Raw genomic sequence first — 13,917 nt, 5'->3', positions numbered from 1 at the left:
AGGCTGGTTGTGGTTTATCCAAAGATGATATGGAGTGGTTGGAGGATAGGAGGAGGAGGGGCAAAATAAGGAAAAAAAGGGGTTCAGTTCCCTTCAATCCTGAAGTTTTGCCTTTGAAAAATAAGTTTAAGGTCCTGTCGGACGATGATGATGATTGGGACTCGTTCAGTTCAGCGTCCTCCATGGACGATGAGTGCCAGGGCGCAACAAAGCGTGCTGGTTCTCCAGGCAGAGGGAGTAGTCAGGCTAAGAAACGTCTGCCTCAATTACCCTAATGGCAGTTCCCACTCCGTTAAAAGTGGCAACCATTAATGTTGCCAGTTTGAGATCAGTAAGTGCTCGTCATATGGCCTTATTTTTGCTCAGCGAGTTTGATGCTGACATTTTGTTTTTACAAGAGACCCATCTGAGTAGTCTGGCCGATATACATCTGGCAAAGAAGGAGTGGAGACGTGGTCCCTCATTTTGGTCTCTTGCGGCCGAGCCTTACAGCGGGGTTGCAGTCCTTTTTTCTGGTATGGTAACGTGCCGGCGGGTAATTGAGGTAGAGATTGGGAGATGCATGGTCTTGGACGTCTCTGTAAGGGGGCAGGACTTGCGCCTGATTAACATCTATGGTCCCCAGACAAAGTGGGGCAGGAAATGCCTCCTTACAAAGATTAAGCCTTTTCTTTTTACGGCCCAGCAGGTTATCTTTGGAGGTGATTTCAACACCATTACTAGGTCTAAAGACAGGAGAGGTTTCAGAGATAAGCTGGGCTATGACACCCTTTTTCTCAATGCGATAGTTAGGGAAGCAGGTCTGGTAGATGCGCACATTAAGCGTTGCCCAGACAGCACGGGGTTCACTTTTCAGAGAGGTAGTAGTCAGAGTAGGATAGATAGGTTTTTTTTAAAGGGAGACTCTGCTTTTTCGGCCCCTGTGTGTCGGGCAGTGGAGTTTTCTGACCACTGTATTCTGTCTGTGACTCTGAATGCCTCAGACATGCCACCTAGGGGGAGGGGTATCTGGAGATTGAATTCGGCCCTCCTGGAAGACGAGAGAGTAAGACAATCCTTTGAGGATTTTTTTCAAGCACAGGTAACGATCCTAGACTTTTGCAACAGCAAGTCAGAATGGTGGGAGCTTGTAAAACAGCGGACTGTTAGGCTTTTCAAGGCCATAGGAAGAAAGAAGCAGCAAGATAAGTATATCACCTACCAGCGTTTGCGGAGGAAACTTGACCGCCTTGTTTCGAATGGAGGAGATTCTGGGGCGATTTCTGAGGTGAAGCTCCTCCTTAGGAGACATGAATATGACCGGCACGCCTCTTTGGTTCAGGAGAGGGATTACGGGAAATACCATTCACCTGACCCTTACCAGAACTGTAAACAGAGCGTAGCAGTTAAGACGGTCCATGGCCTGAAGGACAGTACGGGCTCCCTGACGAAGTCTAGGTCAGGGATCCTGGAGGTGGTCAGGTCATACTATGCAGATCTCCTGGGAGGAAGGAACCTTGATCGGACAAGGATGTTGGGTTTTTTGGACTCTACACCAGGACTGGAGAGTAATGTTCCTTTGATGAATTTGACAGATGAAATCACTGCAGATGAGGTAGTCCAGGCTATTGATAAACTGGCCATCAAGAAAACGCCAGGGCCAGATGGGTTGACAGCTGAGTTTTATAAATGTTTTAAGACGATCCTGGCTCCCTACCTTGCGGAGGTTTTTAATAGCTGTTTGCAGGAGGGTTCTCTCCCTCCCTCCATGAGGCAATCTGCAGTGATCCTTCTGTCAAAGGGTAAAGATCCTTCGATGATTGAGAATTGGCGCCCCATTAGCCTTCTTAATGTCGATAGAAAGATACTGGCAAAGATTTTTTTCTGGCGATTTTCGCCAGTGGCAGGCAGTTTGTTATCCCACCACCAGCACTGTTCGGTCCAAGGTAGAAGCACTTTCTCAGCAGTGTTAGCCGTCCGGGAGGCCTTGGAGCGTTGTAGGGCTGCTGGTTGGGGTAAATTTTTGCTGACATTGGATCAGGCTAAGGCCTTTGATCGGGTTAATCATGAGTACTTATGGCTGCTTCTTGGCAGATATGGCCTGGAGGGGGGTTTCATTGATTGGCTTAAGATTTTGTACAAAGGGGCTGAAAGCTTTCCGCTAGTTAATGGTTGGGTCGGGCAACCCTTTGTGGTCGGCTCGGGTGTGCGTCAGGGGTGCCCATTGAGTCCTCTGTTATATGCATTTGCAATTGACCCCTTCATCAGAAGGCTGGAGAATGGGCCATTGTGTGGAGTACCTTTGGGCATCGCTGGTGAGCCTCCTTTGAAAGTTGTGGCCTATGCTGATGATGTTTCTGTTTTTGTCTCTGGGACTGGAGAGGCGCAGGAGGTGGTCTCAGTGATAACGCAGTATTCAGAGGCATCAGGTTCAAAGGTCAACCAGGACAAGTGTGAAGCTTTCTGGATGGGCGTGGAAGGTGAGAGCTTTGTTCTCCCGGATGACTTCCCGGAGCCCCAGCAAAAAATTAGAGTTCTAGGCATTGAATTTGGCCCAGGTGACTATGGTCATGCAAATTGGGTGAACAGGCTGGAGAATGCCGATGCCAAGGTGGCAAGCTGGAAAGGTTGGCAGCTTTCCTTGAGGGAAAAGGTTGATCTGATCAAGACTTACCTGATTCCGATTTTTCTATATGTCAGTTTTGTTTGCGTTTTGCCAGCTTCTCTCTATACCAGGGTCTATACTTGTTTCTTCCAGCTGTTATGGGGGAACAGAATAAACCTTGTCAAAAGGAATGTGACTTACCTTTCTAGGCGGGAGGGTGGTCTAGGGATGATCAACCCTGTAGTCTTTTTCTCTCTGATGTTTGTGAAGTACAATCTTGGTAACATGTTGGCAGAGAGACCGCCTGGGTGGGTTGGTATTTTCCAGTCCTGGTTTAGGCCCTTTCTGCGAGACTGGGAAAATGGTGGGCCAGTGAAGAGCCTGAGGGTCAAGCATGATAAGCTCCCGGCTTATGTTGCCCCGTGTTTGAAAATGCTTCGGCAGTGGCAAGTAACAGCAGGAGAAGTCAGATCTCTTCCAAGGAAACTTCTTGAGAAGCGGATCATGAGCTCTGTTTTTTGCGAGCCACTGGCCTTGAGGGATTGCCCAAGCCTGGTTTTGGGGGTGGGTTTGCGGTTGATTAATTTGGAGAGAATCCCAATGAAGTTTAGGGATCAGGCTTGGCTTGCCTTTCATGGAAAACTATATGTGAAGGGCAACTTGAAGTTTCTTTCCATGAGTGATCGGGGCTGCCCGAGAGTGGAGTGTGGAGGAGTGGTGGAGTCCATGGATCACTTTCTACTTCAGTGCCCTTTTAATATAGAGGTGTACAAGAGGGTGGGGAGGGCTCTGAGTATACCCTTCCTCCCCCATATGAGTTATGCAGAGTGGGTGTATGGGGCTTTCCAGACTCGTCGGGATTATGATTTGGAAACACTTTTTTTAGTTAGTTTAGTAGTCCGTTATTTCACGTGGAGTGCACGGTGTCAGGTATCCTTACGGGGTAAAATCCTCCCTGTGGAAGTGGTGATGCAGAACATTCTGGGTGAGGTTGGGAAGATTCGGGGTCTTGAGAAAGACAGGTGGCAGCAGGAGGCCTGGATAAAGGCGTGGAGGAATATCAGGGCTCTGTAGCTGCTGCCTGTTGATCTCGGGGTGTGCGGCTTTCTTTGTATTCTTCTTTCACTCCCTTAGATTTTCAGATCAAATACAATTTTGATAAAAGGCTCCATGCATGGTGACGGTGATGTTCCTTAGTCTGGCTCTCCCATAGGGATTATGTAATGCGCAATCTGTTTTTGCACTGTTTATTTTGTTCTTGTTCTTTCTGGTCTGTATAATGATATTCAATTATTTTGTAAATATGTTTTTATTTATTTATTATGGTTTTATTGTATATAAGTTGTTGTTTGTAAGATTTTCAATAAAACAAAATTAACCCCTCATAATGGGCACAGCGGGTGTACAGACCCGGGAACTCAGCACAGGGTTGGTGAGAACCCCTCATAATGGGCACAGCGGGTGTACAGACCCGGGAACTCAGCACAGGGATGGTGGGAACCCCTCATAATGGGCACAGCGGGGGTACAGACCCGGGAACTCAGCACAGGGTTGGTGAGAACCCCTCATAATGGGCACAGCGGGGGTACAGACCCGGGAACTCAGCACAGGGATGGTGGGAACCCCTCATAATGGGCACAGCGGGTGTACAGACCTGGGAACTCAGCACAGGGATGGTGGGAACCCCTCATAATGGGCACAGCGGGGGTACAGACCCGGGAACTCAGCACAGGGTTGGTGAGAACCCCTCATAATGGGCACAGCGGGTGTACAGACCCGGGAACTCAGCACAGGGATGGTGGGAACCCCTCATAATGGGCACAGCGGGTGTAAAGACCCGGGAACTCAGCACAGGGATGGTGGGAACCCCTCATAATGGGCACAGCGGGTGTAAAGACCCGGGAACTCAGCACAGGGATGGTGGGAACCCCTCATAATGGGCACAGCGGGTGTACAGACCCGGGAACTCAGCACAGGGATGGTGGAAACCCCTCATAATGAGCACAGCGGGTGTACAGACCCGGGAACTCAGCACAGGGATGGTGGGAACCCCTCATAATGGGCACAGCGGGTGTACAGACCCGGGAACTCAGCACAGGGATGGTGGGAACCCCTCATAATGGGCACAGCGGGTGCACAGACCCGGGAACTTGGCACAGGGATGGTGGGAACCCCTCATAATGGGCACAGCGGGTGTACAGACCCGAGAACTCAGCACAGGGATGGTGGGAACCCCTCATAATGGGCACAGCGGGTGTACAGACCCGGGAACTCAGCACAGGGATGGTGGGAACCCCTCATAATGAGCACAGCGGGTGTACAGACCCGGGAACTCAGCACAGGGATGGTGGGAACCCCTCATAATGGGCACAGCGGGTGTACAGACCCAGGAACTCAGCACAGGGATGGTGGGAACCCCTCATAATGGGCACAGCGGGTGTACAGACCCGGGAACTCAGCACAGGGATGGTGGGAACCCCTCATAATGGGCACAGCGGGTGTAAAGACCCGGGAACTCAGCACAGGGATGGTGGGAACCCCTCATAATGGGCACAGCGGGTGTACAGACCCGGGAACTCAGCACAGGGATGGTGGGAACCCCTCATAATGGGCACAGCGGGTGTACAGACCCGGGAACTCGGCACAGGGATGGTGGGAACCCCTCATAATGGGCACAGCGGGTGTACAGACCCGGGAACTCAGCACAGGGATGGTGGGAACCCCTCATAATGGGCACAGCGGGTGTACAGACCCGGGAACTCAGCACAGGGATGGTGGGAACCCCTCATAATGGGCACAGCGGGGGTACAGACCCGGGAACTCAGCACAGGGTTGGTGAGAACCCCTCATAATGGGCACAGCGGGGGTACAGACCCGGGAACTCAGCACAGGGATGGTGGGAACCCCTCATAATGGGCACAGCGGGTGTACAGACCTGGGAACTCAGCACAGGGATGGTGGGAACCCCTCATAATGGGCACAGCGGGGGTACAGACCCGGGAACTCAGCACAGGGTTGGTGAGAACCCCTCATAATGGGCACAGCGGGTGTACAGACCCGGGAACTCAGCACAGGGATGGTGGGAACCCCTCATAATGGGCACAGCGGGTGTAAAGACCCGGGAACTCAGCACAGGGATGGTGGGAACCCCTCATAATGGGCACAGCGGGTGTAAAGACCCGGGAACTCAGCACAGGGATGGTGGGAACCCCTCATAATGGGCACAGCGGGTGTACAGACCCGGGAACTCAGCACAGGGATGGTGGGAACCCCTCATAATGGGCACAGCGGGTGTACAGACCCGGGAACTCAGCACAGGGATGGTGGGAACCCCTCATAATGGGCACAGCGGGTGTACAGACCCGGGAAATCTGCACAGGGATGGTGGGAACCCCTCATAATGGGCACAGCGGGTGTACAGACCCGGGAACTCAGCACAGGGTTGGTGAGAACCCCTCATAATGGGCACAGCGGGTGTACAGACCCGGGAACTCAGCACAGGGATGGTGGGAACCCCTCATAATGGGCACAGCGGGTGTACAGACCCGGGAACTCTGCACAGGGATGGTGGGAACCCCTCATAATGGGCACAGCGGGTGGGGGGTTGGGTGTCAATCAGTTGTGTGTGGAGTGATCTGGTGTAATGGAATCTGTTGCATGCTGTGATCTGATTGGTTGTTGTGAGTGATGTGTACAGATACCTCCCATGAGTCATTACAAGACTGATATTTACAAGCGTGACTCCCGGAGGCAGAGGCATGATGGGACTTGTAGTTCTGCAACAGCTGGAGGTCCTCAGCCCCCCCCGTTTCTGAGCACGGGGCGCCCTCTGGTGGATGTCGGTTGTACCCGCTCTGTAGATGGCGCTCCTGGAAGTTTGCTGTTTCCATGGTTACAAGCAGGAAGCCGCGTACCCCACTGGGGGGAGCTCTGGGTCCTAGAGACCATCCAGCGGCCTGTCCTCACAATGGGTGTGAATGGAGGCGGGGGAGGGGGAGGGGAGATTGGTGTGTAATCCCCTCTTACAATGCTCCTCCGATCACTGGGGCCCATGACTGTCCTCAGGGGGCCCCGTATAGATGAGTGCGGCCGAGGAGGGCCCGGACCCCGCTGAGGACAGCCTGGAAGCCGTCATACAGGTGGGTAATCCCCGGGAGGGGCGACCGATAACAGGATTGTGGGGGGGGGGGGGGGGCATTAGAGTGTAAGCTCCTCTGTACAGATTCTGATGTGACTGTGGGGGGAGGGGACATTAGAGTGTAAGCTCCCCTGTACAGAGACTGATGTGACTGTGGGGGGGAGGGGACATTAGAGTGTAAGCTCCTCTGTACAGAGACTGATGTGACTGTGGGGGGAGGGGACATTAGAGCGTAAGCTCCTCTGTACAGAGACTGGTGTGACTGTGGGGGAGGGGACATTAGAGTGTAAGCTCCTCTGTACAGAGACTGATATGACTGTGGGGGGGAGGGAACATTAGAGCGTAAGCTCCCCTGTACAGAGACTGATGTGACTGTGGGGGGAGGGGACATTAGAGTGTAAGCTCCTCTGTACAGAGACTGATGTGACTGTGGGGGGAGGGGACATTAGAGTGTAAGTTCCTCTGTACAGAGACTGATGTGACTGTGGGGGGGAGGGGACATTAGAGTGTAAGCTCCTCTGTACAGAGACTAATGTGACTGTGGGGGAGGGGACATTAGAGTGTAAGCTCCTCTGTACAGAGACTGATGTGACTGTGGGGGGAGGGGACATTAGAGTGTAAGCTCCTCTGTACAGAGACTGATGTGACTGTGGGGGGGAGGGGACATTAGAGTGTAAGCTCCTCTGTACAGAGACTGATGTGACTGTGGGGGGGGGGGGGGGAGGGGACATTAGAGTGAAAGCTCCTCTGTACAGAGACTGATGTGACTGTGGGGGGGGACATTAGAGTGTAAGCTCCTCTGTACAGAGACTGATGTGATTGTGGGGGGAGGGGACATTAGAGTGTAAGCTCCTCTGTACAGAGACTGATATGACTGTGGGGGGGGGGGGGGGATATTAGAGTGTAAGCTCCTCTGTACAGAGACTGATGTGACTGTGGGGGGGGGGGAGGGGACATTAGAGTGTAAGCTCCTCTGTACAGAGACTGATGTGACTGTGGGGGGAGGGGACATTAGAGTGTAAGCTCCTCTGTACAGAGACTGATGTGACTGTGGGGGGAGGGGACATTAGAGTGTAAGCTCCTCTGTACAGAGACTGATGTGACTGTGGGGGGGGGGGATATTAGAGTGTAAGCTCCTCTGTACAGAGACTGATGTGACTGTGGGGGGGGAGGGGACATTAGAGTGTAAGCTCCTCTGTACAGAGACTGATGTGACTGTGGGGGGAGGGGACATTAGAGTGTAAGCTCCTCTGTACAGAGACTGATGTGACTGTGGGGGGAGGGGACATTAGAGTGTAAGCTCCTCTGTACAGAGACTGGTGTGACTGTGGGGGAGGGGACATTAGAGTGTAAGCTCCTCTGTACAGAGACTGATGTGACTGTGGAGGGGGAGGTGACATAGAGTGTAAGCTCCTCTGTACAGAGACTGATGTGACTGTGGGGGGGAGAGGACATTAGAGTGTAAGCTCCTCTGTACAGAGACTGATGTGACTGTGGGGGGGAGGGGATATTAGAGTGTAAGCTCCTCTGTACAGAGACTAATGTGACTGTGGGGGGGAGGGGATATTAGAGTGTAAGCTCCTCTGTACAGAGACTAATGTGACTGTGGGGGAGGGGACATTAGATTGATGTGATTGGCTCAGTGATCTCTGTACAGCACTGCGGTATATGTGTCAGTTTGCGGTGTGGGAGGAGCTTGGAATTGATGGCGGGTGAAGGTGATTCCAGTATTTTGTTCCGTCAGTCGTATTCTCGATCTGATTGCGATATTTCTTCTCTTTCAGAAATTGACCCTCCGGGTCCTCAGCATTCCGGATCAGAGGTCCCTCACTGTCCGCGGTGACACCATCAACCCCGCCCCGCACCCCCTTCCGCATCGTATCCGACAGATTGTAACGCAGAACCTCCGTCCTCCCCCGGAGCCAGGTGAGTGCAGTATATACGCCATATTTCCAAAAGTATTGTGACGCCTGCCTTTACACACACATGAACTTTAATGACCCCCCCCAGTCTTAGTCCGGAGGGTTCAATATTGAGTTGGCTCCGCCCTTTGCAGCTATAACAGCTTCACCTCTTCTGGGAAGGCCGTCCACAAGGTTTAGGAGACGTGTCTATGGGAATGTTTGACCATTCTTCCAGAAGAGCATTTGTGAGGTCAGGCACTGATGTTGGATGAGAAGGCCTGGCTTGCAGTCTCCTCTCTAATTCATCCCAAAGGTGTTGAGGTCAGGACTCTGTGAAGGCTGGTCAAGTTCCTCCTCCTCCACCTCACTCATTCATCTCTTTATGGCACTGGTCCAAATCATTTGATGGAGGGGGGATTATGGTGTGGGGGGGGGGATTATGGTGTCAGAGGGGGGATTATGGTGTAGGGGGTTGTTTTTTGGGGGCTGCATGCCAAGACATTTTGGACAATTTCATGCCCCCAACTTTGTGGGAACAGTTTGGGGACGGCCCCTTCCTGTTCCAACAAAGCAAGGTCCATAAAGACATGGATGAGCAAGTTTGGGGTGGAGGAACTTGACTGGCCTGCACAGAGTCCTGTCATCAACCCCCATAGAACACCTTTGGGATGAATTAGAGGGGAGACCTTGATCCAGGCCTTCTCGTCCAACATCAGTGCCTGACCTCACAGATGCTCTTCCGGAAGAATGGTCAAACATTCCCCATAGACACATCTCCTAAACCTTGTGGACGGCCTTCCCAGAAGAGGTGAAGCTGTTATAGCTGCAAAGGGCCAACTCAATATTGACCCCTCCGGACTAAGACTGGGGGGTCATTAAAGTCCATGTGTGTGTAAAGGCAGGCGTCCCAATACTTTTGGTAATATAGTGTTGAATATAATATAATGTGTTGGGTATATATCCCCCCAAATCCCCTCCCCCGGAGCCAGGTGAGTGCCGCCTTGTCCCTTATTAATGAGAAGAATGTGGCGCGTCGGTATGCGGTGATGCCGGTGACCGGTTCATGCCGTCTTCTCCACAGGTGACACCGCAGACATGTCCTCCCTCCTCTCCATACAAGAGGAAAATCGCATCCTGCAACAAGAGCTTTCCCGGGTGGAGGATCTCCTGGCGCAGAGCCGCGCAGAGAGGGACGAGCTCGCCATCAAATACAATGCCATCAGCGAGAGGGTGAGTTGTGCCCGCAGGGCCTCTCTGCACATCGCTCCTTCCGTTGTTGCATTTTATAGATATCAGGTGGCATGTTTCCCCCAAGAGACTGTGTAGAGGTGGGTGTGTCTATTCCCTCCACTCATGTCTCAGATTACACTCGGCTCCCTGTGCAGTGTGTGACATCACATCCCTGCCCCCTGCCTGCTGGAGCTGACAAATGCTGTGTAAAATGTGTACTTTTGGAGGATGTAGAGAAGGCTGCAGATAAACGGGTACAACTGATGTAGGAGGATGTGTTTCATCTCGGTGTATCACATGAGGCCGGTCACTTCGCTGGGTTAATGGAAGTGTTCAGTGATGGGACAAGCGCCTCCAGCACTCAGGGCAAAGATGTCACATTGCACTCCCTCCCCCCCCTTCATTATGTGTGAGCTTAGGAGAGAGAGAGAGAGTACAGCCCGCACCTCCTCCCAGCTCTCTTCTCTTCCCTGCTTCCAGCGCTGGGCTGACAGAAGTGGTGATGCCGCTGTCACTACTCCTGTCGGCTGTATAGTAGACAGAACTTTTGGCGCCCCCATCTGTACAATACACGCTGCACCCAGGGCAGCCGATCATTCTGTACTGGCCCTGGAAGGGTTTACAACCTCTTTAAAGGAGGAGGAGGAGAGAGAGTACAGCCCGCACCTCCTCCCAGCTCTCTTCTCTTCCCTGCTTCCAGCGCTGGGCTGACAGAAGTGGTGATGCCGCTGTCACTACTCCTGTCGGCTGTATAGTAGGCTGAACTTTTGGCGCCCCCATCTGTACAATACACGCTGCACCCAGGGCAGCCGATCATTCTGCCCACCCCTTGTCCTGGCCCTGGAAGGGTTTACAACCTCTTTAAAGGAGGAGGAGGAGAGAGAGCACAGCCCGCACCTCCTCCCAGCTCTCTTCTCTCCTCTTTGCTGCTTCAAGTGCTGGGCTTACAACCTCTTTAAAGGAGGAGGACTGAATGCGGTGATGTGAAATGGGGTGATTGGAGAATAATATTTTTTATTGTTTATTCAGGATGTGCTTTATATATATATCCTTTATTTATTTTTTGCTTATTGTTTATAAACATTGATCAAGTGGAAGATTCAGAGATACAAAGTAACATTCATTATAAACATTGATTAGAGGGGAGATAGAGAGATACAAAGTAACATTGTTTATAAACATTGATCAGATGGGGGATAGAGAGATACAAAGTAACATTGTTTATAAACATTGATCAGATGGGGGATAGTGAGATACAAAGTAACATTGTTTATAAACATTGATCAGACGGGAGATGGAGAGATACAAAGTAACATTTTTTATAGACATTGATCAGACGGGAGATAGAGAGATACAAAGTAACATTGTTTATAAACATTGATCAGACGGGAGATGGAGAGATACAAAGTAACATTGTTTATAAACATTGATCTGACGGGAGATGGAGAGATACAAAGTAACATTGTTTATAAACATTGATCAGATGGGGGATAGAGATACAAAGTAACATTGTTTTTATAAAGATTGATCAGACGGGAGATGGAGAGATACAAAGTAACATTGTTTATAAACATTGATCAGACGGGAGATGGAGAGATACAAAGTAACATTGTTTATAAACATTGATCAGACGGGAGATGGAGAGATACAAAGTAACATTGTTTATAAACATTGATCAGACGGGAGATGGAGAGATACAAAGTAACATTGTTTATAAACATTGATCAGACGGGAGATGGAGAGATACAAAGTAACATTGTTTATAAACATTGATCAGACGGGAGATGGAGAGATACAAAGTAACATTGTTTATAAACATTGATCAGACGGGAGATGGAGAGATACAAAGTAACATTGTTTATAAACATTGATCAGACGGGAGATGGAGAGATACAAAGTAACATTGTTTATAAACATTGATCAGACGGGAGATAGAGAGATACAAAGTAACATTGTTTATAAACATTGATCAGACGGGAGATAGAGAGATACAAAGTAACATTGTTTATTAATATGGATTTACTAAAACTTTAGAGTCCAGAATTTGGTGCAGCTGTGCATGGCGGCCAATCAGCTTCTAACTTCAGCTTGTTCAATGAAGCTTTGACAATAAAACCCGGAATCTGATTGGTTTCTATGCAGAGCTGCACTCATCAGTTTTAGTAAATTAACCCCGATGAGTTTCGTCCTTTATTCCATTCCCCGGCTCGGGATTGGTTGCTGCGGAGGGGTCTGCGTCTGTCCCCGGCGCGTTCCCACGGTATCGGTCTTTTCATCCCATTTATCTCGGCTCTGCTGTGCCGCCCTCTGAGCCAGTGAGAGTCGTGTCCGGACAGGCAGCGGGCAGAGGGTGCCATCGGGCAAGCTGAGACTTGCCCGCAGTCAGTGTAGTGTGTGTGACATTGGTGACGCACCCAGCGCCGACATTGTCCTCTCAGATATTTCCCATGCTGCTGACCAGACCCCCCCAGAGGGAATCATTAACTGGGGGGCCCTGCACTGCCGAGACGAGTCTGTGACCCAGTCCCCTCCTATTACAGTCCAGTGCCCCCCCGAGGATAGCGCGCCGTGTCCCCAATCACAGATCATCGTCTTTACAGAAGATAAGTGATCAGACTGTACATTGTAACTTTGTAGTAAGTCACCCCCAGATGAAGGGCAGTAGGCTGGGCTGGTGAGATGACAGGAGCTGAGTGGAGGGCGCCCTCCGCTGGCGGGTCCCTGATGGGTATGGAAGCCCCCCCCCCATAGACAGGCGTCACATGGAATGTGTGCAGATTTTTCCGTACAATAGCCGGCCATTGTAGTGAGCGCCCCCCGCTGTTTTCTAGTAATAAAGATCCCAATGACAGAAGGAAATAAAACAAAGAGCTCATTGAATGGCTCTCGGCAGATAAATGTGAATCGCTGAGATCTGGTACACAGAGCTAGCACTCCACTTTATTAGTCGGTGTTCTTCCATAGTGACTCTTCATATCGGTGGCTGTCGGCAGATGTCACCGGAGAGCCTCCCTCTATGTGTGCCGTTGTCTCGGTGTCAGCGGCTCCCCTCAGTCTTTGTGGCCCCACCAGTGACCGGCACAATGGCGTGAATTGGTGGTCGCTGTGGTGACGGTTGCCGGGGGGACGGTAAACTCATCGCATTCAGTGCTGTCTGTGCCTTTTTGGTGAGGGACAATGGGCATTCTTCAAGTGTCTTTATTGGAGGAGCCTTAAACCCCCCCCCCCCCCCCCCCCAGAGCTGGATGGTGGCTCCACTCTGTAGATAACATGCCCAACCCAATCCAATGGTGTGCCCAGCACCACAACTGTGTGCCCCCATTACCCGGTGCCCGGCCTGATACCCAACTGTCAACCCATGCCCCAAAGGTTACCGCATTCTCAAATCCACAGTATAGATGAGACCACTATTCTAAGATCTTTTAATATGTGTGTTGGTGTAGTCGGTCTTCCTTGTTCAGCAATTGGCCAGATTTAATGACCAACAACCAATCAAAAACTATCCTTCACTGATGAGGCTACAATAAACTTAAATGTGATTGGCCGGTGCAGATCATTTGTCCACTACTGTATTAAACAAACCAGAGTGCTTTGTGTGTAGTGTGGTGTAGTGATGGCCGAACGGTTCGCCCGGCGGTCGTTTCGCGGCGAATTTCCGACTTTCGCCGTCCGCGGGTTCGAACGCCTTTTTCCGTCGTTCGCCCCGGCGGACTTACGTGTTTAATGTATACAAGAACTTTAACCTTTCGTGACACGTTTATCATGTGTTACAGGACAACCAATTGAGACATGACAGCTCATGGACACTTGGACATTCCCCCTAACCTATAAATACACCCGATCCGGTGGCCATTTTACATTCTTTCTTCTGTCACTGTAGGGAAAGGATCCTGTGTGGAGTAGGGACAGAGAAAACGCTAGCTATTTGGTACACAAAAGTTCTTTTCAGGACTGGTATAGGTGTTAGGTCAGCAGCCTGAGTTTCTTTTGTCAGTTTAGATAAAGGGACAGAGCGCTGTATGCTGCTATTTTAGGGACAGCTCAGCCAGATTAGTCTTTCT

At 50.9% G+C, this 13,917-nt stretch overlaps 1 protein-coding gene across 2 annotated transcripts in view; it reads left to right on the top strand.

Moving 5' to 3' along the window:
* Positions 1-6,400: 6,400 nt before the first annotated feature.
* The window catches only part of CROCC (ciliary rootlet coiled-coil, rootletin), an 80,724-nt gene continuing 73,207 nt past the window's right edge, over positions 6,401-13,917 (top strand). The window contains exons 1-3 of one of the 2 annotated variants that reach the window (XM_077456288.1): positions 6,401-6,723; positions 8,507-8,648; positions 9,708-9,856. In XM_077456288.1, the coding sequence (XP_077312414.1) occupies positions 6,664-6,723; positions 8,507-8,648; positions 9,708-9,856 (351 nt within the window). In that variant the 5' untranslated portion in view covers positions 6,401-6,663. Of the gene's footprint in view, positions 6,724-8,506; positions 8,649-9,604; positions 9,616-9,707; positions 9,857-13,917 lie in introns of those variants that run through there. The other variant, XM_077456289.1, reaches the window with a different exon arrangement.

The sequence above is a fragment of the Lithobates pipiens genome, unplaced genomic scaffold (genome assembly GCF_037356315.1).
Source record: "Lithobates pipiens isolate NorthernLeopardFrog02 unplaced genomic scaffold, aLitPip1_a1.2 Scaffold_27, whole genome shotgun sequence".
Classification (NCBI taxonomy): domain Eukaryota; kingdom Metazoa; phylum Chordata; class Amphibia; order Anura; family Ranidae; genus Lithobates; species Lithobates pipiens.
This window is presented reverse-complemented; position numbering and strand designations above follow the sequence as displayed.